The 27297-nt window shown below is 28.8% G+C and overlaps 3 protein-coding genes across 4 annotated transcripts in view; 1 reads left to right on the top strand and 2 right to left on the bottom strand.

The window, feature by feature from the left end:
• The window catches only part of Nbr (exonuclease mut-7 homolog), a 27366-nt gene extending 13258 nt beyond the window's left edge, over nucleotides 1-14108 (bottom strand). Inside the window, exons 1-9 of the mRNA XM_067053467.1 lie at nucleotides 13905-14108; nucleotides 13703-13783; nucleotides 10032-10169; nucleotides 9728-9942; nucleotides 9318-9520; nucleotides 9033-9226; nucleotides 6049-6235; nucleotides 4125-4270; nucleotides 2833-3027 (exon numbers count right to left, since the gene is read on the bottom strand). Of these exons, the coding sequence (XP_066909568.1) occupies nucleotides 2833-3027; nucleotides 4125-4270; nucleotides 6049-6235; nucleotides 9033-9226; nucleotides 9318-9520; nucleotides 9728-9942; nucleotides 10032-10169; nucleotides 13703-13766 (1342 nt within the window). The 5' untranslated portion in view covers nucleotides 13767-13783; nucleotides 13905-14108. The remainder of the gene's footprint in view (nucleotides 1-2832; nucleotides 3028-4124; nucleotides 4271-6048; nucleotides 6236-9032; nucleotides 9227-9317; nucleotides 9521-9727; nucleotides 9943-10031; nucleotides 10170-13702; nucleotides 13784-13904) is intronic.
• An 810-nt stretch (nucleotides 14109-14918) lies between these two features.
• On the top strand, nucleotides 14919-17593 carry LOC106688396 (E3 ubiquitin-protein ligase synoviolin A). The gene has a single exon (XM_014432826.3). The coding sequence runs from the start codon at nucleotides 15353-15355 to the stop codon at nucleotides 17018-17020; it is 1668 nt and encodes a 555-aa protein (XP_014288312.1). The 5' UTR covers nucleotides 14919-15352; the 3' UTR covers nucleotides 17021-17593.
• Nucleotides 17594-20242: 2649 nt separating this feature from the next.
• The window catches only part of parvin (beta-parvin), a 15920-nt gene continuing 8865 nt past the window's right edge, over nucleotides 20243-27297 (bottom strand). Inside the window, exons 2-8 of one of the 2 annotated variants that reach the window (XM_014432821.2) lie at nucleotides 26185-26274; nucleotides 25626-25799; nucleotides 25451-25548; nucleotides 24442-24603; nucleotides 22770-22910; nucleotides 21246-21489; nucleotides 20243-21167 (exon numbers count right to left, since the gene is read on the bottom strand). In XM_014432821.2, coding sequence (XP_014288307.1) covers nucleotides 21091-21167; nucleotides 21246-21489; nucleotides 22770-22910; nucleotides 24442-24603; nucleotides 25451-25548; nucleotides 25626-25799; nucleotides 26185-26274 — 986 coding nt within the window. In that variant the 3' untranslated portion in view covers nucleotides 20243-21090. Of the gene's footprint in view, nucleotides 21168-21245; nucleotides 21490-22769; nucleotides 22911-24441; nucleotides 24604-25450; nucleotides 25549-25625; nucleotides 25800-25878; nucleotides 26003-26184; nucleotides 26275-27297 lie in introns of those variants that run through there. The other variant, XM_014432822.3, reaches the window with a different exon arrangement.

The following is a 27297-nucleotide window of genomic DNA, read 5'->3' as shown; positions in this document are numbered from 1 at the left end:
TTTTTATATATAAATGATTTTAGTTATGTTTTTATTTTATGTATCAATGTTAAATATTGTAGTATTAAACCTAAAAGCAAGCTAACCAATTTTCACTGTCTAAAATAAATAAGTTATTCATAACAAAGCCAAGATGACGGGAGCATGTCCTTTCAAACTTCCGTTGAACCACGGCCATGTTGGGCAGATTCAAATATTTTAACAACTTTATTTAACTTCCCATCATGATTGTAGTTACAGTAAATTTAAGAAAAAATAGAAGTTAAGAATAAATTTTAAAGAAAATTATTCATAAAGGAAATGATAAGAAAAAATTCAAAACCGTAGTCCTATAATCAATGTTGAGAACCAACTCCTATAGAAAGGGAAGGAAGAGAGCTTGGTTTATGAGCATTCGTTTCGTAGGCAGGAGATAGGTGACATCGCCTAGAGGCAGGAGATGGATGACATCGCCTAGAGGCAGGAGATGATGTCCTGTAGGCTCCTTAGCTACTCTCAGTGGTAGATATCTTGAAAAGAGAATACATCGAAGAGTCACCCAAGAAGAATAAGGGACTCCTTGTTTAGATCACCAAACAACACACTTTGGTGGATGAGAAGTGAGTAAAAAAACTGTTTGAGGGCCAATGCTTTGTTTTAATAGTGTTTGTTTACTGAAATATTGCCAACAGTCAGTGTTAGTTTGTTGAGAAAACCATCAAAAGAAGATTATGAAATTGGTTAGTTTTGTTCTATCTAAAATAAATACATTTGTAAAAAAGATATTAATTTAAATTAATTGTTATTAAAAATAAGTGTTCTGATGCCTAGAAACCTGCCCTGAGATTAAGTGTATATAATGTTATAAAATTTAAATAAAATTATACTATCAATTTAATATTAAAACTTTTAATTTGAACCCAAGCTATACTTTAGATATGAAAATTAAATTAAAACTATATAAAAATCTTTATTTTATTACAATTAATTTTTTATTATTACATAACATATATATAATAAAAATATAACAATAAATACCAATATATCCTACATGTAATAATAATATAATATATACCAGAAAAAATATAATAGAACAATTTCCAATTTGCGCCATGAATAATAATAAAAAGGGGGCAATGACAGGCTGTAATAATTATCAAGGGATCTCACTCCTTCCTGCATGTTATAAAATATTTACGTTAATCCTAACTAGTCGAATCACAGAACATGCTGAAGAAATGATCGGAGACTACCAATGTGGTTTTAGATGAAATCGTTCAACGTTAGATGAAATCAAATTTTTTTCATTACAACAAATATTACAGAAAAAGTTGGAATACAACGGGCTAGTTCATCAGCTTTATATATATTTTCAAAAGGCTTTCAATTCTGAACAGGGAATACCAAAGAAGTTAGTATATCTCATACAGATGTGCATAACCGTAACGTTTAATAAGGTACAAATCGGAAATCATTATCTAGGAAATTCGAGGTCCGGTCAGGTTTAAAACAAGGTAATGCTTTATCACCTATCTTATTTAATCTAGCACTAGAATACGTCATTAAAAGTGTGATGAATACCGAAAAGGGTTTAACTTAGGATGGTAAAATACCGGTGGTTGAGTATACTGATGATTTGGTATTATTGTGTGAGGACAAGGAAACTATAGAACTGAATACAACCGCGTTAATAAACTCCAGTAAGGAACTAGGTCTTGAAATAAATACAGATAAAACAATATATATGTGATATAGATATAGGAGAAAATATGTTTGTACAGGTATATAGGTTTAAATATTTAGGTTCTATGGAAACTAGAAAAAACGAAATTGATAAGGAAATAAAAGCGAGGTTGAAGGCTGGAAATGCTTATTATTTTTTAGTTTTGAAATTGCTTAGCTCACACCTCAAGTCCAGAAACTTAAAAATTAGAATTTACAAACTATCATCTTTCCTAATATTCTTCACTGAGGGAAGAACAGCGCATCAAGGTTTTCGAAAATAAGGTATTACGTAAAATATTTGGACCAAAAAAGGATAAATTAATGGGAGTATTTAGAAGGCTACACAACGCTAAATTAAGAGAATTGCACCCTGTAAATATAATTCAGGTTATAGCATTGCATATAAGGTTGTATCGCTTAGTAACGAGCGGATCCCTATGTCACTGAACCAATAGGTAAATTTCCGAGGGGTAGATCAAAAATTAGATTGAAGATTTGCGTTAAAACTAATTTAGTAGAATTGGGTTTGGGAGGCGTCACTGGAAGGATGTACGTAGAAAGCGATTGTTGATATCGGCATCGAACTTTTAGATTCATCAGGCCTTTATTATTATTATATGCCTGAGATGAGGCAGCAACTTTTTTAATAAAATCGACAGACCAAAAGTACCACTTTATACAATTGATTTTTCACATTTTCTCAATTACGACTAAATATTTTGAATAAAATTAATAGATAAACCTAAAATCAAGTGAATTTAAATATGAGATAGATCTTGTCCTAATTAAAATAGTCTGATACGAATTGATGATTAAATACCAAATTTAAAAAAAAAAACTTCTTATAAAATACCTTTAATTTTTTTTATTTGAAATAATCATCTCTTACTATTATTAGTAATAAAAAAATGGATAAATTGGAACAGTAAAAGACTTTGATAATTAACTAAAATGGAAAATAGTTTTAACGCAGCTAAGGCAGACTGGGGAATTGGAAATTTCCAAGATTGCCCAATCTCTTCCGATCCTATTCCATAGATACACGGCTTTGTTATCTTTTGTTAAACTGTTGTCTTCAAAGCAGATACAAACTTGATGATTATTGTAATAAAATAAATAAATATATACCTATTTTGAGAATATCATGGTTATTAAGAAAGGCATTGGCGAATTGCCCCCAAAGGTGATGGGAATTGGCCAGTGAAAGCACATCGATGAGAAACACTTTGTCTTCCTTGGCCAGCTGGAGCAGGGCGAGCTCTCCTGTAGGAGCGACCATCGTCGGCTTCCATTCTAAATCGATACCTATTGTAGTAGCTCCATCTGAAACATAAACGAGAAAGTTTTCAAACAAATAAAAGGAAGTGTTAATATATTTATTCCAGAAATAAAAGAGCACAAAGAAATGAGTAATTTCTTACTTATCCAGATGTATGATTTTTAAGTAAAACATAAACTATGTTTTGCATGAAAATCCTTATTTTTTTTTTTAAGATACTATTGGTAAAATACTTATTATATCTTTTTTTTGTGTTTATTTTGATACTTGAGGGTTGTCCGCAGTTTAGAATGTGGCAGGTCCATCCATTTAAAATTTCGATAGTAGATATTTTGAGTTGGGTTTCTCTCTTTCATTCTTGATGTACGATATGCTTTTAAATGACTTTGCTTGGTGGTACAAATATAATAATTGAGAATATCAGCCAACAATTGAGCTTAATCTATGGATTAGTTTGTATATATACCAAATATAGTTACCAGGCATTGCATATCGAAGAGTATTGCAATGAACTTGGAGAATAAAAGAATAATTAAAATTTATACAACCAAAATATAAAAGTGCCTATGAATATTTAACTTAATATAATAATTGATATCAAACTTTAAATTGTGTTCATTTAATCTGTTTTTACTCCTAAATCAAGCTAAAGTGAAGTATTTCTAGGTTAGCTATTTCATAATAATCATTGAAAATTTCACAATATTGTCAATTCTATACTGTGGATTTGGTTCAGGGACAGGTAGATAGTAAAAAAATCTCATTTGTTTACTTATAGTTCTAACTCAATAAAAAATAAATTAGAAATAATTTACTTTAGTTATTTTAAATCAGCTTTTATTACGCGTAATAAGACAGATCTTTACTAAGGTCAATCTCAATCTATAATAACAATAAATTATTTAAAAAAATTAAATCTGTACTGCTACAACTCATGAAGGGTCAGGGGTGCAACTTTGTAAGGAAGTACTTTAGACCAACGGTTGTGCAAGGAGGTGATTAAGTCAGAATCACACTCGACCTCCAGATTTTTACCCAATTGCCTTGCCATCCGCTCACAATAATAAATAAATGTATCATAATGAAATACTAAACAATAAAATTAAAGCACTAAGCTTTATAGTTAATTATTCCTACCTACCAATGGAGGAATCAATGAGAGAAGAAAAGGCTGCTTCTGTGTCAATAATAAAAATGGAAGAAAGTTGCAGGGGAAATTTATGATATTCATCACTGTGGTCAAGCCGTTCTTCCACTAGTTCATCTGAAATTGCTAAATTGTCTTCCCTGAAAAAGAAATGTTTTCAATAAACAGCTATGTAATATTATCATTGAAGAAGAAAAATAAATATGGATAAAATATATATAAATTGTAATAATTTCAGCGATAATGATATAGAAGGAAAGAATTTTCTGCAGTTAGAGGGGTTTAAGAATTTAGTATAATTCAAGTATAAATTTTAAAATACTACACATATAAGTAACATTCTAATTGAAATTTATATACTGATATAAAAAATTAGTGGCTTTAAATAAATTCGGCTCTGTGTTAAGTCAAGAATAACCCCAATAAATTTTAATTTTATCATTTTCCCGGTGCTTTTAGTATAATGTAAATCATATTACACAATTTCCTTGTTGACGGAACTAATGGAGTTACATATTTTTCTTATATTTGAATTTTAATATTTTGAAATAATTATATTCTTTTCCATGTGTTCTTACATTATTATTTGTTTAAATATGGAAATATAATATAAAAAATGAAAAAAAAATATTGTGGCTCTCTTTATGCCCACCCCTGCCAGACCAATGCTATACTAGCACTAAGCCATTGAAAATAAATGCCTGACTTTAAACAAACTTTTTTAAGTAGCAGTAATTACTAAGTATTACAAAACATAAACATTTAATGGTAATTAAAAAATTAAAATTGATTAAAAACATAAACATTTAGTAGTAATTACTTTAGCCATTTAAAATAAATTAAATAAACAATCTTCATAAGTAGTAGTAATTACTAAGTATTATAAAACATGAACATTTAAACAGATGCCAAAATTTATTTAAAAGGTAATAATTTAATATAGTTAAAAATAATTACCAATTAATAAGAAAATAGTTACCAAAATGGTTTAATTTTAGGTGGTAAAATTGGATATGCTGAAATGATTATGTATTATTGGGTGTGAGGATGAGATAACTATTAAACTAAATACAACAACATTAATAAAATCTAATAAGGAACTAGGCCTCAAAATATATAGGAATAAAACAAAATTTTATGATGAGGAAATAAAGGAAAAGTTAAAGGCTGAAAATGCTTATTATTTTTCAATTGCGAAATTAAATAACTCGGACCTTCTCTCCAGAAAATTCAAATTTTGAATTTACAAAACTAGATCCTTTCTACAGTTCTTATGGAAGCGAAATATGGCAGTATATATTATGGGAAAAATGGTGCCTTGAGGTTTTTGAAAATAAATTATGATGTAAATATTTACACTAAAGAAGGAAAAGTTAACTTGAGAATACAAAGTCAAATTGCAGGTACTATAACCGGTAAATATAATTTAGTTGATAGCTTTGTGGTGAATAAGATGGATGCTTAAGGTTGTAGGACTTGGTAACATCGGATCCCTAAAATGTTAATAAACACTGAACTGATAGGTAAATGTTTGAGAGGTAGACTGAAGCACAAGTGGTTGGTGCATCTTGATCAACAAGCGTTATTGGGTAGACAGAGATTGGTGGTATCAGCATCGAAACTTTGGGTTCTCTAAACTTTTTATTATTATTATAGTAAATTTTTGAAACATCACACACAACAAACATAGTTGTTCAGATTTTGATTAATATGTATTTACCAATTTATATGTATGGATCGACTAGGTTATAAGAAAACTCAGATATTAGAAACAAATTTATTGGGTCCCCTCATATTTCTTTTAAGTATGTTATACTGTTTTTAAAAATGGGTGGTATTGTGAGAAAATTTTGTTCTTAGAATGTTATTCAAATAGATAATATCAAAATTTAATAGTTGATAACTTTAGATTTATCACCTCCAGCCATTTTCATCAAGAGCTCTGACACTAGGTGGCATATCAGAGGAAGGAACAGAAAATAGACGCGCACAAATTAAAGCTTCAGTCGGATCACCTTCTTCATCAAGTCTGTTAACCAAGTGGATCATAACCTCTCGTCTAGAACCGCAAGCATCTTTTACCAGCTCTCGGAATGCTTCTTTACCTGTTTAAAGGAAAAATAAAAGTTAGTCATGTAAAACATTTTGCAGATAATATTACCAAGTGAACAGTTGAGGCAAGAATATGACTAGCTTATTATATGATGAATATTGTTAAATAAAGCAGTTTAGAAAATTCTTACAATTCTTATTTAATTTATCTTAATCAATTACCTAATCTTAAAGGTAAACATGTCAAAATTATAAAAACTAACAAAATAAATGACTTTGTAGAGAAACTAAGGAGCATTTGGCACAGTATTCGAATTATTTTCAAAATTGTGGCTTGTTATATTTTTGCCTGAATAGTAATAATAATAATAATTTGGATCGCTACAAACCATGAAGGGTTGTATTTAGTAAGGAATCTATGTTTTTAGAACAATGCTAATACAAGAAGGACATTTTTTCAAGAACAGGCTCAACCACCAGATTTTTCCCCAATTAAGGGTACAACAATGAGACTGGGTGACATGGCTTCAGTGTAACAGATAATAAATTATCTGCCACAGCTGGATTCGAACGCGAATCCTTGAATTTAGTAGCATAGTACCTTACCACTGTGGTACCTGAATTAGTACTTTATATGTAGTACAATTATTATAGTGGGTCCCAGATAAGTTTTCCTTAAGGGAAGGGAACTCACACATCTCCCACCCTAGCTCCTTCTCCCCTCCACACGATAACAAACCCCTCCTACCGGGAAAAAACCAAAAGGCAGTAGGAACTTGGTAACGTCCATCTAAACCAGTTTGGGATTAGATAAGTACTTGGAATACATTTCTCTCCCTTATTCTATAATATGTTTTTATTTTATGAATCATTTCAATATTCTTCATTTATTTGTTGAACCAAAAAGCAAGCTAACCAATTTTCATCAGTAAAATGTAGTGTCAAAAGACACCGTTAAAAGCCATGATGGCAGTGTTGTTTCTGAAGTTGCTAGAATCGCTGCCATGTTGAGCAGATTCAAATATTTTCAACTTTATTTGTCTTCCTATCATGATTGAAATTACAATATATTTAAGAAAAAATAGAAGTCAAGAATAAGTATTAAAGAAAAATATTCATAGCAAAAACTCAAAACTGTTGTGCTACAATCAATGTTTACATCAAATATCTAGACAGGACTTAGCTATACTTATGATATGAAAATAAATAAAAAACTATTAAAATTCCATTATATTTACTTTAAATAAATATTGAAAATTACCATATATTGACAAATCTGTTCTGACTTGCTACTTAAAAACGTAATATCTTCCAAAAAGTCATTTTTTGAAAATCTCCCTCCTTTTAAGTTTAAATTTGTTGTGAAACAGTTAGTGCAACAAATTTCTTAATTTTGTTTTAAAATGCAGTTTTTGGGTCTAGAATGGGATGAAATGCATAAATGCAATAATTTATTACAGAGGAAACATGGATTGGACTCTGTTTTCATTAATTTAAATAGATTTTTTGTTTCAGAGAGGATATCTTTCCCTCTACCCAGTTTACTCGACAAGATAAACTTGAAAAACTGACATAAAGAATTTTTATTTCTAAAGTTGTAGAAGTAGGTTGAAGAGAGGAAAGAAAAGGTAGTCCAGTCCACAGGGACACTTTACGCTGTTGGTTAATGGATATAGGTGGAAGGGACCTTTCCAAGCAAATCTATAAAAACAGGTATCGCCTGCTGGCTTTGTTGGTAGGCAGGTCTATTATAGTTTATACACAACACTTGATCCCCTTGTAATATATTCTTCTTGGGCGTGGCTAATGATAGCCAATGATAAATAAGATTCAGAAAACAAAACATCTTTACGAAGGAGAGGGAAACTAGTCAGCAGGAAACAAAACACAGAACACAGATCACAGAAGTAAGGTAGACAGATGAGAGAGCAGGATGCACTTCGAAGAGTCCTATGAAGGACGAATCAGACCTGGAATACCATCTCTTAGGCCAAGACGACACGCACGGCTAAGATATCAACAACACTCACAACATGCATCATCCAACTCAACAGCTATTCAGATATGCTAGATAATAAGTTATAATGTAAACAATATTTTATAGCCAACCATTTATCTGGATCCTTCAATCAATTAATTTCTTTTATCGTACTCAAATGAAAATAAATAATTTGTTCCTTGATATAGTTTATATACTATTATATTAATCAAAACTACCCCCTATTATATTATATATTTTCAATGGTAAAAATATTTTATAAGTATAAAGATATATAATTGGTAAACTGGTAAACACAAAAAGCCTTTGGAAAGGAATTCAATATTAATAATAGTTTTGCAGCACTTGATCTTAATTAATTAATTAACTTATATTTAATAATTGCTGAAGGCAATTATCCTGGCATCCCAATTGGTGGCAGTATACATAACAATTAATACCTTTTCTTTTCATTTTAATTTAATTTTAATACAAAATTGAAAAAAAGGGGTATTAAAAATGCCAAAGAATGACATTTAAAATTTTACTCAAAATAAACATCTCACTCATAATTCTAAATATATTTACAAAAACATTTTGTTAAAAATTGTCTGTAAAATTCACAATATAAATGTTTCAAGCTCAAATGCTGATTTATTTTAACTTAGTACTTTATTCTATTATAATTTCTATGACAATTGATTATAATTTTATTAGAACAAATTTCATTTTTATTCATTTCTTTTTTTATTAATTAATAGCTTAATTTTTCATTTAAAATGATTTTTTTTAACAGGTACATTTGAATAATAAAGGAATAGTTGTTTTGAACTGCAAAAGTAATAATTTAACTGATTTAAGTAAATACTAACTTAAACTTCGATCATAATATCTCTTCCGGATGAGGAAGTTAACGGTGCCTATGCCATTTCTGAGAGTGAGATTAGGCATACTGTCAGGAGGAATATTATGTATTGAGGCAAATCTCTTCAACAGTTTACACAGCGGCTTCGTTTGAGACAACTTGGGCAAAGAAGCATGCTTGATATTTTCTATCTTCAAGTCTCTAAATCAGAGTAAATAAAAGGTTTATTTTAGTTGGTTTATTTCAATCATAATAATAATAGCAGAGTGTTACAAAAAAACAAGCAACTCACATTATCAGGTGATCAATAAAGTTAGAAATAGACCTCTGAGACAAAATGTTATCTAAGAATTTAATCAATTCTAAATGATGAGTACGGTTCTTCTTAAGGAATTCGTCAACAACTGTAAGTTTATCTTGGAAAATGAGCGGAACAATAAAATCAGAAATACCAAATTCAGATTCTAAATCCAACATCATAGACCATTCGCATACCTGTAAAAATCAAATAAAATTGATAATTTAAATATTTTTTAAATTATAGATACATTACCAACTTCAAATAATATTTTGAACTAATACTAATATCATATCTTGAATTAAAATATCTTAACTAAGATATTTTATTAGAACTAAGAAATATAATAAAGATATTGAAAATATAAATATAAAATATTGAAAACTAAATATTTTAAACTTTACCTCTTTGTACATATGTAGTTGAAGATTGTCATTCAGAGATTTTACAAACAATTGCTTGTAGTCTTTAAGAAGATAAACATCAATAATATTCTTGCTTATAGTTTTATTTCTTTGTCTGGATGCTACTTGGAAAGCTTCACGTTTCACTTCTTCAGTTAGGCAGTGTTTATAATTTGCTCTTCTATAACTAATCCAACTGGCAAATTGCTTAATAACTGAGAAAAAATAGTTGCTCAATAAGATAATTATAATAATTTATAAGTAATTATTGCAGAAATAAACATTTAAAAACTATATATCTTACTAGTAAATGAAAGACCATTTGGTCGAGACAGGCTATAGTCGGGAGACTGCCTAATTAAAACTAGAACACTTTCGTAAGGATTCTTATTGGAGTCAAAGTGATGCTGAAGCATTCGATCCAATGCATCGCACCTTTTACCTGAAATAATTTGAGTGATTACATTAGTTGAAATAAGCAAAATGATTTTCTGGCAGTTATAAAATAATAGCAAGGTAACAACTAAATAAGCTTCTGAACAAAAAGAGACTTATAAGGAAAGAAACATCATTCTATATAATTTTTTTTTATTAATTTCATTTCTGTTGAAACCCTTCCTTACTCAATTCAACACTGTATGAAGTGTCACTTTGTCTCTTTTCTCAAATAATTACTCATTTTAAAACATTAATTAATTATTTAGAAACTTAAGGGTCTGCAGTAAAAATAATCTAACTCAATTTTTGCCAATTTTTCAGTTAGATCGGATTTCCATTAAAAAAAAAAAAATTGCTGTTTCTAATGATACAAAAAGTTATTAACTCCAGCTTTGGTTCTAATATTTTCTACTAGATAGTAGCACTTCCACTTTCCTAAATGACGCAGGCAGGAACAAACATGTATATGCATTATTAAATGCTAAAAAATCTAGATTCAGTCGATGAGGTCCCAATATTTTCACTCTCCCTGAAATTATATAAATACACTCCCAAATTATTGAAATACACTCCCTACAGTCAATAAAACTTTAACCAATTCATATAAAAATACTTAGAACTTAGTTTTTCAGCATTTAGTTCTGCCTACATTATTTGGATCCCAGAGGTACCTCCTTACTGATTTAATCAGAGTGGAACAAAACCATGAGTACTTTGATGTTAACAAAACAATTTTCATGAATTTTAGACATGAAATTAAATTACATAAGAATACTAATTTTTCAGCATTTAGTTCGGCCTATATTCTTTGGTTTCTAGAGGTACCTCCTTATTGGTTTAATCAGAATGGAATCAATAACCATGAGTATGTTGATGTCCAGGGAAATAATTGTAATGAATTTCCGACAAGAAATGAAATTACTTTTGGTAGATCGTAGATTACAGAAAGAACATGGTCCTGGTGTGATCAAAATAACTCAAATAGTAATTAAACTGAGGAGAAGATGGTTGGGGGTGCGGTCAATGAAAAACACAAATAAGTACGATTAACTTATTTTAATGTGCCAACGTTTCGGCTAGAGTTTCTAGCCTTCTTCAGGGCTAAAAACAGAACAAGATAACAACCACAGTAAGTATAGAAAAATTTTAAAAAAATAAAAAGAAAGTATAAACAGAAAAATTTTACAAAATAGAATTAATAAAATGAAGTGATGAGAGAAGCGGGAAATAAAATAAAATGTAATATAAATGAAATAAAATGTATTTATTTTATTTCCCGCTTCTCTTATCACTTCATTTTATTAATTCTATTTTGTAAAATTTTTCTGTTTATACTTTCTTTTTATTTTTTTAAAAATTTTTCTATACTTACTGTGGTTGTTATCTTGTTTTGTTTTTAGCCCTGAAGAAGGCTAGAAACTCTAGCCGAAACGTTGGCACATTAAAATAAGTTAATCGTACTTATTTGTGTTTTTCATTGACCGCACCCCCAACCATCTTCTCCTCATTCATCATCCACGGTCAACTATCTCTCATAATTAGTAATAAAACTATTGATTGTGAGCCAACGTTTCGTCCCACTTTGCAGGGCTAAAAACAACGTAAGAGAGAAGATAACATGTAACAAAAGTAAACTAAGGTATGGCTAAAAATGATTTTGAAATATCTGAAAATTTATATAAAAATGAATAAAGTAAATTAAAGAAAAGTATAAATAAACAAGAATTACAAAAGGTATAAGACAATTAATGAGAACGGAAATAATAAAACAAAACATAGTAGATAAAGGTCAATAAAAAAGGAACTTTTATTTGATAGCTATGAGGAACATTTCTTTTATTGTTATATCCCTAATTTTCCGTCTTCTACTGTACTTTTATACTTTTCTTCTATCTAATTTTTATTTGTTATTATTTCTGTTTTCATTACTTGCCTTATACTTTTTGTAATTCTTGTTTATTTATACCTTTCTTTAATTTACTTTATTCATTTTTATATAAATTTTCAGATATTAATTGATCAGAGATAAATTGTTATTTCCCTAATTTTCCGTCTTTTAGTGTGTACTGTACTTTTATACTTTTCTTCTATCTAATTTTCATTTGTTATTATTTCTATTTTCATTACTTGTCTAATACTTTTTTGTAAATTTGGTTTATTTATATTTTTCACTGTAAATCTTATTTTTATTTTATTTGTTTATTTTTATATAAATTTTCAGATATTTTAAATCATTTCTAACCAAACCTTAATTTACTTTTATTGGATGTTATCTATTTTCTAACTTTGTTACATTATTTTAGTTGTTGGTAACTTTTTTAGTCCACAATGCACAGATTAATTACTATTTAAGTTATTATGACCAAACCCAGACCATCTTCCTTTTATAGAAATTATACTTAGTTAAAATTCTCAAACTCTTGTTTTTGAAAAGCCTGCACACCGGTTACTTGGTAAGGTAAGTTCTTGATAACTAAGTAAAAAATATTGACCAATACGTTACCAATATATCTTGAATATAATAACCAACGTATTCTTGATAATAGGGAATACGTTTAAATAATATCATGGAAAGTAAAAATATTGAGACCTTATCGATTGAATCTAGAGTTTTTCAGCATTTAGTTGCTCCTATATTTCTTGATTCCTTGAAATTCGTATTATTTTGAGCGTTTGTGCAATGAGAGGCAACTCCTATCTATTATGCTTCAAAATGCTTGAACGTTCCAGATAACTTTGGATGGCATTTTAATGCTAATATATTGATTTAAAAAAAAAAATCTCAAAAACTGATTTACAAAAATTTTCTTTAAACAATTTTGTAAAACGGAGCTGCTTTTTCAATAGCTAATGAAATATACTGCACATAATTTTTATGCTTATGAAAAAATTAAGATGGTCAAGGGATAGAGGAGAAGAAGTAATTAAATCAGATCATAACAATTAAAGAAGTAAATATCATAAAAGGACCCTTTCTTTATGGTTTCAAAATAAACCTATTATTTTTCGAATATATAAAAATTCAAAAGTTCTACAACAAATCATAAGGCTTAGTACTCACTTATATACAAAGTAAAGCAATATCTGTATCTGGACAATGTCTCTAAACAATCAAGAAATTGTATAGATGATCTAGAGAAAAAATCAGGTGTGAAAACAAGCTTTTGTTATAAAAATTGCTGTTCACTTGTCCCGCTTGCAATAGAAGATACAAGACAATTCTCTAGATACAGAAATTGCTTGAATTTGCATGGAAGCAGATATTAAGCCTAAGATAACTTAAGAATAATAACATATTTATTTTCATATAATCATGGTGAAGCACTATTATGATAAAATAAGTGTCTAAAACTTCCTCTAAATAAAACTGAAAACATATTTAAAAACAAGAAAGTGAATATCAAAGATCTCGGTAAAGGATTATTAAGGAAAGTTGTTAAGAGCTTTGTTATAAATTCAAATCTTTTGTCCAAAATGAATACACGGGAAGCCAAATGAACTTTTACATTACCAAGACTTAACAGTATAACAACATACACTGATTCCAAACTTTGGCCAAAGTGCTGCTGAAGTCTGCAGAACATCCTGCTATCCCATCCATTGTGTTTGGTCAAAGCACTAGAATAAAATATTTCTGACATAAAACACTGACAGTTATTTATTATTTATTGAAATAAACAATTGATTTGATCTGACATATAGTTGAATGAACTTTAACAATAACACCAAATCAATGTACCTATTACGCTTTCATAATTATAAAGTGCTGGAGAGAACTCATTTTTCCAATTGCCACTGTTTGATAACAGTAATGTTATCAGTTTTAATAAAAAGACGAGGTCTAAAGGATTTTACCTTTACGCGAGGATGCATTTCGATGCATCTTTTCAACTTAAGCATTTCTAGACACGAAAAACAAACGCCTATGTATAACCACCATTTTATAAACAATTAAATATGTTTAGTTCTGTCAAAGCAACAAATTTTCAACTTGAAGACGCATGTCCTAAAAGAGAAACAGTTTTGCCATTGACAGGTGTGCAAAATTAACATATTTTATCTCTTTTATAAAATAAAACTGTATTTATTATTTTTTCAATAATTATTACACATTAAAAAGGTAAATATTCGCAAATCATAGGAGTATTTGATCAACAATCAAAATGATAAAAAGGAAAATAGCAATGATTATTTCTCGATATTTTACTTTAATACAAATATTTTCATAAATATGGTTAATTAGATCTAAATCGAAAACAAGTGGGTGCAAAGATGTGACAATTTAAATGTCAAGGTCGAGCTTTTAATTCGTCAAATTTATTATGAGTCATACATTTTAATAAACTATCCAATTGAAATATAAATTCTATTGTCATAATTCTACAGTTCATTTTAGTCAATTTAAACATCATTATTTTATTCATTTACTTCTAATAACCAAGGGTCGCTAGTGCTAGACTTTATTCTACGACAATCAAAGAAATAAAATGGTATACTTAAATATTCAAATAACTTTGTCTTATCACATTGTAAAAAGAGACAGACATATGTATCACCATGAAATTATATCAATTTATATTAGTTTTGGTTTCGATAGAGGAGAGTACAAACTTAAAGGAATAATTTATAAATCTGAAACAGAAAATTTCTAGTATACCTTTCAAATTTCCCCCCTCCTCTCAGGTCTAAATTAGACTTGATTTAAATTTTATTAATAATAAGGTTTAATGGTGGTCTACTAAATTTAAATAATTTTATTTTGAATAAAACTTGTAAAGGTGAATCCAATAATGTATTCAAAATGACATTCCCTTATCAGTAACCTCCTATTTGACAAACATCGATATCACAGTGTCGTTGGATAATAATAATATTTACATTTCATTGAGTAAAATTTTTATTTTGTTAGTGCCATTGAAACCGTTGCAGTAAAAGAATTTCCTTGTGAGGAAACCATGAAATAAAGAGTGATGTTATCTGTTACTTTATTATCGATGGAAGAGCCTCTAATTCAAATTCTTAATTTCAACAAACCATGAGAAGACACGTCAGAGTGGTATCGCCTGAAGTTGTTGGATTTTGTCGTTTTGACATTTTGTTCAAAACCAGGTTTTAGATATTATGAAATTTACTTGTTCAATTTATCGAGGATATTAGTTTTTAAAGTAATTTAACCCATTTACCATCATGAAACCCTTAATTATTACTCTCTCAAGTCTTTTCCTCACAAGTGCTGTAGTAGCCCATGCATACTATCAGAAAAAGCAGTTTTATCCAACTGTTGTACACATAACCAAATCCAACCCAGGTATTGCAGTTTTATATTTACAAACATTTATTTTGATGGTCATGGTCGGAAAGATATTGAAAAAAGTTTTCTTTGGAGATCTGCGCCCCATAGAGGTGGAACACTTGATGGAAAGAGCTTGGTATACAGTAACCGAAACTTGTCTTGCATTTACAGTATTTAGGGATGACTTCACTCCTAAGTTTGTTGCTCTATTCATTTTGCTGTTTTTCTTAAAATCTTTTCATTGGCTTGCTGAGGAAAGAATTGACTTTATGGAAAGAAGTCCTGTGATATCAGTGCTGTTTCATGTAAGAATTATTTCTTTGCTAGCAGTTCTTGGTTCGCTGGATGTGAACTTCATAATGTATGCTTACCATTCTACTATTACCAAGGGACCTTCAGTTCAACTAGTGTTTGGATTCGAATATGCTATCTCGCTTACTGCGCTACTTAATATAGTTATAAAATATATTCTCCACTTCGCTGACCTTCGCCGCCAAGTGCCTTGGGAGCACAAAGCAGTTTTTCTTTTATATACTGAATTAATCATGAGTTTTATTAAAGTAACTCTTTATGCTTTGTTTGCTTTTATCATGTTTAGGATGTATACATTACCGGTGTTTGTTCTTCGTTCAATGTATTATACTATCAGGGAATTTAGGAAAGCTTTCAATGATGTGGTTATGTCAAGAAGAGCTATCAGAAATATGAATACGCTTTATCCTGATGCTACTCCTGAAGAATTATCGGCTGAAGATAACCTGTGCATTATTTGTCGAGAAGAGATGCAGGTTGGAGTTGCTTCAAAAAAGTTGCCTTGTAATCACATATTTCATACCACTTGTTTACGATCCTGGTTCCAACGTCAACAGACATGTCCAACATGTAGGCTTAATATTTTAAGAGCACCAATTCCGAACACTCAGCCAAATCCTGCACCACAAGAAAGAGTTCATGACCAACAGCCATCAAATACACCAACGCCTAATGAACAGAATGCAAGCAGTAATCAAAATATTGGAGGTGCTGCAGCGGGATCTTCAACAATACCTCCTAACGGTGCAGTGCCAGATTTCAATCAGTTTTTATTCCCACCTTTTCCACAAGTTTTCAATTTATCACCCCCTTTACCACCTTTTGAAAGTCTTTCTGATGAAGAGCTTAGAATTCTTGAAAATCAGATGCGAGTTGGATTAGAGGCGAGGATTAGTTGTTTACAGAATATTCAAACTCTTTTAGATACATCAGTTGTTATGATGCAGCAATATTGCTCTGTGACTGCCATAGCTCAACAAAGACATGCCTCTACCACAGCATCTACCTCATCAGCTGATGTGCCAGCTTCGAATGTTAGTAGTGAGCAAGCTGGAACATCTGATATAAAAACTTTGTTTTCCAGAAGTGAAGAAGCAATTGCCAAAGCCAAAAAATCTCTCCATCTGGAAACTTCAGGCAGTGAATCCGCATCATCAAATGATGATGAGCCAAATCTTGATAGTGAACAAAACGTTGTTCGCCAGAGGAGAATAGAAAAGTTTGACAAATGGAAGAATTCTTCAGACTGATGGGAAGTTTATTGTTTGTTATTTGCTAGAATAGATATATCCAATAAATATTTTGTCATTAAATTTATATCAGCCATTTTATTGTTGATATTTTTTCACTCTTCTTTATTAAAAATCTCTAACATTCTCTATTGTAAATCATGTATATTTTTTTGCTTTAATTCAGAAGAACATATAACTGGAAGTATCCTATGATTTAATATAATTGGTCAGGAGACTAGTTTAAACAAAGACTGAATAAAATTATAGTTCAACTTTGTTCAGGCTTAATAATTTTTTGTTTAACTATTACCAGTTCACGAAATGTTTGTGTGGCTGTGACTTAATGTGGTGTAAATTTTTAATGTGCATAAGTTTAAGTAAGTTATTTGATTTGATCAATTATTATTAGTATGTATATATTATATTGGGGTGAATTAATTGTTTTTAAGCTAGCTTTCTACTTATTTTTGATTACTTTAATATAATTAATAAAATGTTGTAATATTTATGTTGGTGTTTGTATGTATCAATATTGAATTAAATAATTTGTTGGTTATTGAGTTTCAAAAAAATTACAATTTTTAAAGCAAAGCTCTGTTTTTCAATGGACCTGTTAAATTATTTCCTGATTATCGAATATGTATTATGAAATTAGTTAATTTATCTTTATTAGAAAAAACAATTTAATGATTTTTCTGAAAAAGAAAAAAAAAAGTGTTGATTTTATTTGGAAGAAATAGACTTGTTCCAAAGATATCTTTGGGAGATGGGATTGTTGTTGATTGTTGCTTAAAGGCGTAAAACCCTCTGGTCATCAACGCCTATGTCATGATAAAAGTAAAAAAATAAAAAATATAGAAATAAAATTAAATAAGTAAAAAACATAAAAAAAAAAAAAAATCGAAAAGGAGTTATGATTTATTAAGGAGATGGGGTTCTTTCTCGACTTTTGTCCTCCTATAGACTGCCCTAATGCTAGTAGGGCTGTAAAAAAGTATCCACAGTGCACAGTGGGGTATATAGAATACACCAAATACAAAATTTTTTTTGGTGGGGGGAGATGCGCTGCTAAACATCAATTTAACCAATACATATCTTTTAATTTTAATAAATAAAAACACAAACATTAAACACTTCAGGTATTTGGAAAACTGATTGCAATTTACATTGAGATTCTTCATCAATTGTTCAAAACTAAAATAAAACTCCAAAATGAGTTGTTAATATTTATCTGCTACAATGAGTAAAAAGCACCCTTTAGCTTGCTTTAACCACTCCATACTCATTTCATTTAATGAAAACTATATTTGCATGTGGCTGGAGCAAAAGGGATTGTCCTGAACCAGAACTTATAATTGCTATAATAAAAACGATTGATGAGGAATACACTGTTGATCAATGGCTACACACTTTATCTACACTATAATATTATTTGACTGTTTTTTTATTCTTTTAATGAACATTTTGAATGCTCTGTGAAATTCATAAATTTCAAAAAATCAACACACCAAAAGCAAACAGGTTTTCAACTGAGTAAATTACTTTTAAAATAAGGGTTCCAACATCAGTAAAGTTTATTACAAACTCCAGTATTGTTGCTAATGATGGTCAGATTTAAACAATTTTAATTTATTTTGAAACAAATTTCATTATCTTTCAAATGGGTATAAAATTTTTGTAGATAGAAAGTCTTCTTCATAACTTTTTCCTACTTGAAAATTTATACTATACATCAAACCTTTTAAGGCTTTAAGTAGAAGACTGTAAGCAAAATCATTTAAACCATTTTGGCACTAGTCAACATGATTTTTTGTTATTGGACACAGAGATAGAGGGCTAAAATACTGAAAGAAGCAATATGATCAGTTCACTTCAACTACTTTAAGCGATTATTGAGGAAATGCCTTTTTTGGACTCAGAAGGCTCTGGATAACTCTGTTGAATACCGCACATAAAAATTTAACCTGATTACATTATTCTCCTTACCTGAGTGCTAAGAAGAGTAAAAATATTTGAGCTAATATTGACCTGATTTTGAGTTTTTATTTTTTTAAGGGAAATTTATTACCTTTAAAATACTTATGTATATTTAAAGTTTACCATAAAATGTATACTTTTTGCCATTAAATTTTTTTCTGCTTTTTCTAGCAGATTTAAGTTATATATAGAAAGTTTAATTAGTAGACAAGTTTTATAAAAATCTACTTCTTCAAGAGATAACCAGAGCATAAACCACTGGCTAAAACTGCTTTTTTTTTTTTACTCTAGTATCTCTAAACCGGATAAATCTGTTTAAAAATGCTATCAAAAATTTTACCCAATTACTATTCTATCCTAATCTAGGTGGTGAAAAAGTAACAAATATCTGAATATTTTATTCTTTTTTTCTGAAAAAATCAGATGTAATAGTCCTTAAGTTTCAATAACCAACACACAATTTACGAGTAGTTAATAGTTGGCTGTTGATTGATATGAGAAGATGGCAGGGGTTACAGTCACCAAAGACCCAAATAACTAAACTTATTTATAAATGGTATTTGGTCCGGGTGCGGTCAAATAAAACTCCAATAGTAAATGGGTGTACTATTCTTATTTGAGCCAACGTTTCGCCCCACATTGCAGGGCTAAAAAAGATACAAACACTTGACATAAGTACAAAAAAATAAGTGGAAAATAAGGGTATAAAATGAAACGTAAAATTTAATAAGAAAAATTAAGGTTATAAACAATAAATGAAAACGGTAATAGTAACAGATAAAGAGAAGAAATATTAAAGAAAGTACAAATTAAGAGATGAAAAGGGATAAGAATAAAATCAAATGAAAATGAACGAGACAGAATTCATACCTGTTTTGAGGGAAGTCAAAGTCAGAGTGAACCGTTTATATTGGGAGGAGTTAAGTACGTCACACAGTAAAATAATTTTAAAGTAAACAATGTAAAAAATATTACAATTAGGTTAACAATAAATGAAGTTACTATTACCATTTTCATTTATTGTTTATAACCATTAATTTTTCTTATTACATTTTACGTTTCATTTTATACTCCTGTTATTTTCCACTCATATTTTTGTACTTATGTCAAGCGTTTGTATCTTTTTTAGCCCTGATGAAGCCCTGCAACGTGGGGTGAAACTTTGTCTCAAATAAAAATAGAACTCCCATTTACGATTTGAGTTTTATTTGACCACACCCGGACCAAATACCATTTATTGATACACACAGTCAATCAGCAATCTTCCAGTAAACTTATTTATTTGTATCGACATTTCAACCTGAATTTGAAGCCTTTATCGGGGCTGAACAAACAAGACGAGATAACAACTTTAATTCAGAGAAATATAAAAATAATAAGAAACAAACTTGTAAATATACATAACAATAAATTAAGTAGATAGTTGTTGATACTAATAGAAGATAAAATATAATATCTTAGAGTTAAGGTTTATACAAAGTAAATGACAAAAAATGATTAATAAACAGTGTTCAAGTAAATAAAAATGTAAACATAATGAAAGGTACGGAAGAAAATTTAGGTCGAGCGCCGGCACTAATAAATAAGTTTTGTTTATTTGTTGACCGCACCCCTGAACCTCTCCTAATGCTGAATTTACATCTTAAAGGAAACAACATAATTTCTAACATTCAAAGGTGAGTCAGGGGTTTTGTTTCAATGCCAAAAATACATAAATAGAAAGATATGAATTATTAAAAACAATTATTATATTAAATATTAAAATAATAACTAATACAGACAATTAATGGCAGTTTCATAAACAAATACATAATACTGTTACTAAAAATTTTCTAAGTTACAACATAAAAATATAAGTTCAGATTAAAAATTAATAAAACATTCTCTTTTTATACATTAAGAAATTAAAATAACAATAAAAGTTTAAATTAAAATGTCACAATAAATAATTATATTTTTAAGTATTAGTTTAAAAGTAACTATGATCAACAATATTTGTAACAGTGAGTTTAAAAAATAAATGCGTATTACAAACTTTCTGTTATATACAATTTGTTACAATTATAAAGCTTTAAAAGAATTAACAAGGCACTTATTTATAGTCTATAAGTTTAGTTCAAATTTCTATACTTCATGAATAAATTGTAAAGGACTCTTAAAGTTGACTTCAGATCTTTATTGACAATATCTGAAAAATCACCAATATGTTAAAACTCAAATCCGTTTCAAAGGTATAAGAGGTTTTATAAAACATATTTTAAATTACCTTCAGGACGTGCTTTGGACTTAGGTAACCCAACGTCCAACATGAGCTGGAAAAAGAACGAAACGTTATGTACTTTCTGCTCAAAGTCATGAGGTGTAACTTGGTAAACGTACAGTGGAACGTAGAAGCCTTCCAACAAACCCAGAAGGACAATTAAATAGACACCATCATGAAATTGGCTATCGAGTTCGTTTACTTCAAAGTTCAATTTGTTCAGATGCTTATTAACAAATGTTAAGAGAGACTAAAACAAAAAAAAAAAAATAAGAATCATATTGTGAAATAGTGTAAAATATAATCATTCATTGCCAAGGAGAGAGAAATATTCACAGAGATCTACCAAGCTTACAAACAACAAATAATTAATACATTCAGTTCAGCAAGTTAGTTCAGACGCAGGTGGATAAAAAAAATATCTATCAATTTTAATTAAAACTATCCATATATACACTTTTTATTTTCTTGTAACTCTTATGTTTCGGCCATTCTCAAGAATCTGATTTATAATATCACAGCTATATTGATGTGTTATACAAATGTTGCAGGCTTCTGTCTTTGTCAAGTAGTATCTTAATAACTTCATTGCATTGGGCTCAAAAATGTATTTACTAGATGTTTGTAAATCGACAAAATAATACTTACAAAATTCCTCCCATAGAGAATTAGTAAATAGTAGATATAGTAAATCCCACCACTGCAATTCAATTTTCTAAAGTTTACAGTTGCGTCATTATTCTTCCGGAACAGCGATATATAGTTAGGAGCTTTTGTAGTTAATGGAACATTTAAATTTTTACAGTTTAAAATTAAAGAAAACAATTATATAAAAAGACATATTGCAATACTAATTACAAAAGCTCCTAATTACATATAAATCAATGATCAAAAATTTCAATTTTTCTACAAACATATTTGTTTTTTTTCCAAGGAACCAGCAGCAAGTTTAATAAATAAAATCGATCGTAAATTGTTATTGAAACAGTCATTAAAGGAGTAGATGATAACGTTTTGTTTACTAAAACAAATGAGTCCATAGGACAAGTGATAAGTTTCTATCTATTCCGTAACTTGGTAATACAAAGCAGATTGTATGGTACTACTCATTATAAAAGTAAGTACATATCTATATTCTTATCAATAACAGTAACACTTTCAATGTAAATAGAAATAATTATATTTTTAATATAATTCTGTAATTTAATTTTACAGTAAAATTTTACTCAATTTAAACATTCTATATCCAAACAGACCCAGCTACAATACAACAAATGTAACATGCATAAATAAAGTTCATTTCTAGAATTATAACAAAACTGCTCATTCATACATTTAATTTCTAAGATATGTGAAATTGCCTTCCTCGGCCTAAAAGTCATATCTCATTTTAAATTTATTTTATGCAAATCAATACTGGTAAGCAACCTGATTTAATCTTATTTATAAAACATCCCCGAAATTCTCATAAGATTTTTTTTTTTGTCCCTTTTAGATTTAGGACAGCAGACATAACTAATAAATACTTACACTCTTTACGACATGCAGTTTATCAGGGGCATCAAACAAATCATCAAAAGCATCTCTTTGGCACCTCATCCCAACATCATCGTAGTAAGAGGTCAATTCCTCAGGAACAGTGTTGTGCTTAATAGTACCATCTCCTCGTTTCTGGAAAAAAAAAAATTAAAACGTTGCTGAAGAAATTGGTCCTAATGGAATCTTATACCAAAGTAGATTATAATTTACTATATGACAAAAAAATCTGCTGCCATGCGTGCACCACAAAATTGTCACTTACCACCCTACTTAAAGTTTAAATTAATCCTCACTCGTATCAGAACAGATATTTCTATATTAGTCATTTTGTCAATACTTTCAGGTACTAATTTTTCAAATAGACTTTTCAGTTGACTATTCTACTTACTCCAATTTAAACAGTTTTCAGACAGTAATTTTAATATTGTACGTATATAAATTACGGTAGTATACCTTTTCTGGCTCTCAGGTCTGATGGGTTTTGACAAATGAGGTATCAAATGAAAGATAATTTCATAGAGAACTGACAAATCTCAATTTCAATTCTTTAATAAAATACAATTTAAATTACAGGAACTTTGATAAAAGCCATTACAAAATGTGAGAAGTTTCAGAACTCTGGTAGAGGTAAGTTTTGATACGGTCCAAATTGGGTTTTATAGATTTTGACATGGACATCAATACCCAAATATGTTCCCAGAGAACTTAAGTTGGGCCCTGAGAATTAAAAGCCAAAAATGTACCGTTTTAAAGATAGCACAGGTCGAACCTAAATAAATTTAATGATAGTTCCTATTGTTGCCATTGGATACCAACAGTTGTTTAGTTCTTTCCTGTGGCTAACTCTAAAACACTGCTGAATATAAAAGGATCTTGGACAAATCCTGCTCTCCACATCACTCTAAAAACACACACACACATGTTTACACTACTTGGTTATTTGGACTAAGGGAACCTTTAAACATGTACTACTTTTGAAAACTCGTATTCAAAATTTTTCATGATCGCCATACTCCCTTTACAATATATTTCATACATAGGTAATGATACTAAAAAAATAATGATAGCTTTTAAATATTTTATCGTTATCTTTTAATCCAGTTTGTATTAACTTCTAATTGTATAGGATACTCATCAACCACATAGATCAGTTTGTTTTCAGAGAAAAATATGAAGGAGATAGAAACTGTGCTTATCTTATTGAGGACTTCTGATGGAAAATAGTGGTTGCCATTTCAACCAGTGTCAGCTTCACCACTGTGAATTGCTGTTTTTTATTGAACTATTTTTTTGCTCTGAAATTGTAAGTACCATTTTGTTTATATACCAATTGTAATAAAACAGTTTTCTAATTAAGTGATATAATATAATTAATTATCTGTTTCTTACTTATTAGATTACAAGTAACATAGGATTTTATGTAAGAGTGCAACAACACTTTTCCTCAATAAGTTTAATTTTCTTACTTCTAATTATTATGCCAAACAAAATGCTTTTGAATATATATTTCAGCTTGGAACATCATTTACTTGGTATATCTTAAAACATTGCATTTAAACATTAAATAGCTGAGCCCAAAGAAAAAAAGTTGAAAAAAAAATGAGATGTATGTCCAATAAAGGGTTTTCATAAACAAAACTAACTTTAACTAATATATACTGACCTTAGCTACAATGATATTTATAGTCAAATTTTCGGGAAGTCTGATTGGAGCCCTGAAGTGTCTCGCTAAGGCAATAAGCAGGTGGAGCATCGCTACCAAGTTCTTTGAATGGATTTTGTCAACACTCCACTTATCTTCAGACCATCGACTTTTTCCAAGAATCTTAAACAAATATAATTATTTAATAATATAATAATAATTATTAAACAATAAATGTTTACATTTTTAAAAAATACATTATGATCAATTTTCTTCAAATTTATTCTACATCCCTCTAATAGATCTAGTAAAACATAAAAAGGATCTTTATGAACTTTAAAATAATTTAATCCAAGAGACCCAGCCGATCAACCTTTTCTTAAACTAAGACCTAAGCGTCAATACATGTGCATATATTGATAGTAAATTTTTTATATCTTTTGGCATTACAGAACAATATTTTTGGTAACACTCTTTTTAACTGCCCTCAAAAAAGAAGGAAACACTTTCAAATTCATAAGTATGCTCATATAACATATAAATATACATATACATAATAAAAATTAGAATTATACAAATTTAAATGTTAACTAAAAACAATAGCATGATTCAACCAGTCATTTCAGAAAGACTTCATCTCCATTTGTTTCTAAAGCTGGATTTGTCATTTAGCAAAGCTAACTCTAAAGCTTGCAAAACTTATCCGTTCCGCATATAACACCACCAATATAAGAACTGTAAATGAATACAATAAAATACAAAAATTATGAATATGAGTTATAGTAATGCCTAAAAATGAGTTTGTATTTTTAATTTAAAAACTGTAACCTAAGTTTACGTTTACGCGGAGATGAGGTATTCCTTAAATAGTTGACTCAATTATTATAAGGATTCACAAGTCAATCATATGTTTAATATAAATAATATACAATGTAGAAGTAATTAAAATTTAAAAAAAAATATCTATTAGTATAAAAAAAAAATTATTTATAAGGAAATCTTTAAAAAAAAAAAAAAAAGTTTCACTTACAACATTAGCGGTTCCTAGAACAACTCTAAGTTTCTGACGCTGTCCTTCTTCAGACTGTGTAACTTCGGGCACGTCAAGTTTTTGCCCAGTCAGTTTTTCTATGGTTACAAAAAAAAAAAGTCATGCTTCGACTAAAAATTTAAATTTAAAAACATAAGAAAGAAAATGCTCTAACCTAACAGTTTCTGTAGAACTTGACCATCGTACAAATCTGCTTCTAGATCCTTTACGATAATCCTCTGGTTGGCAAGTTCATCATTAATCCAATCGATGAGAACGGATATTAAAGATCTAAGTTTTGGGTCCTTGAACGAAAGTGGTTGAATAATTGACATTTCTTCATTTTCTTCTAAAAAAAGAAAAAGAAAAAAAAATTGACCAAACAGAAATAAAACATAACAAATGTAAATAAAAGAATTTATATATACGTGGAAAATTCAAAGGCTGCTTGTAAGCCATAGCTGAGAAAATAGCCTGAATAGGATATAAATAAATCTAAACATCAATGTACAGTCATACTGCCTTTCAAAGCAATCTTATCATAAACCAACAATTGATATAGATAAGAGGCGATCCCTGCCAATTTGGTTTAGTTGCAATAACAACAAATACAGGGAACTATGTTGCTTCATTTGACATTTTTACTGTTCAGTGATTTTTTTATTTTTAGAGAACATTAAAAGTGAATTATTTAATTTCCAGTATTAATTTTTTTTTTTTTAATTATAACTTACCAAGTGAATAAATTTCAGGTGGAAAATCTCCGTTGGAAGGGCTTCCAGGTGAGTCAATTGCATTTTTACCTTCTTCTTGTACCTCTTGAACTGTAAAATAATATCATACATAATTATTTATATAGAGAATGAAATTTATTAATTCATCATTCAAATATTCATTTTAATGAAAATAATTTAATTAATTAACAACTAAGAATGTTTTTAAAAATTATAATTGCCTACAGGTTATAAAATGCCAATAAAAATAAAATGTTTTTAAAATTTATATTTATTCTATTCTTAACATTTCTAGGATGCTGTGTCTCCATCTTTAGCATAATTCAATGTTAGTTTTAAAAAAGAGTACATCAACAATTTTAAATAATTGGCTGGTTTCATTTATGGTATTAAATAGTAAAAACAATTAATAAATAAAAGAAATATTTTCAAATTATATCATAATTACTTAATATGTAAAATTTATCAACATAATAATAATTTTTAATTTTTATAATAAAACAATGTTACTTGATCAATGATTTATATTGTAAAGGAAGGTTAAACTGTTAAAGTTTAATAACAGACTGTGGGTGGGGGGAAATTAAATCAATTATTTATATAGGACAGAATTTTGAAATATCAGAAATGAACTTTATGTCTCCTTTCATGTTAGTTTTTTCTAATATATATATTTTTTTATAAATAAGTTTTCTTTAATTTTTCTTTTTATTGTGATTTGCCTATATCCAAAATCTTAATGTCATCAAAACTTATTTTGTGGTAGTGGCTGTTACATATTATGTCGATACTTAGAGCTATATTGTTTCTGTTGTTTATTATGGAGTTTTTATACTACTTCATGCTTTTTTAAAAATATATTTTGTAATGATTCACCAATATAAAGCATTATAAAAAGCAATTTAGTTTATATATGCTATTGATGTTAATTGTCCATTTTCTGAATAGGGTCCTTCCTTAATTTTAGTCATGAGACTGTAATTAAATTTTTGTATCTCCATGTTACTTTATAATTATTATACTTTAGTTATTCTAAATTTTTGAACTTTAGGCAAATAAGTATGGAAAAAAATTTTAATTATAAAATTTCATAAATAATCAATAATAGTAAGA

Source organism: Halyomorpha halys, unplaced genomic scaffold, assembly GCF_000696795.3.
Source record: "Halyomorpha halys isolate HHAL.00 unplaced genomic scaffold, Hhal_1.1 Scaffold1123.1, whole genome shotgun sequence".
Classification (NCBI taxonomy): domain Eukaryota; kingdom Metazoa; phylum Arthropoda; class Insecta; order Hemiptera; family Pentatomidae; genus Halyomorpha; species Halyomorpha halys.
Note: the sequence above shows the minus strand (reverse complement) of the source record. Positions and strands in the feature narration are given on the sequence as shown.

Bases quoted from the DNA above. Each gene is read 5' to 3' on its own strand.
- LOC106688396 (XM_014432826.3), top strand. From the start codon at position 15,353: ATGAAACCCTTAATTATTACTCTCTCAAGTCTTTTCCTCACAAGTGCT.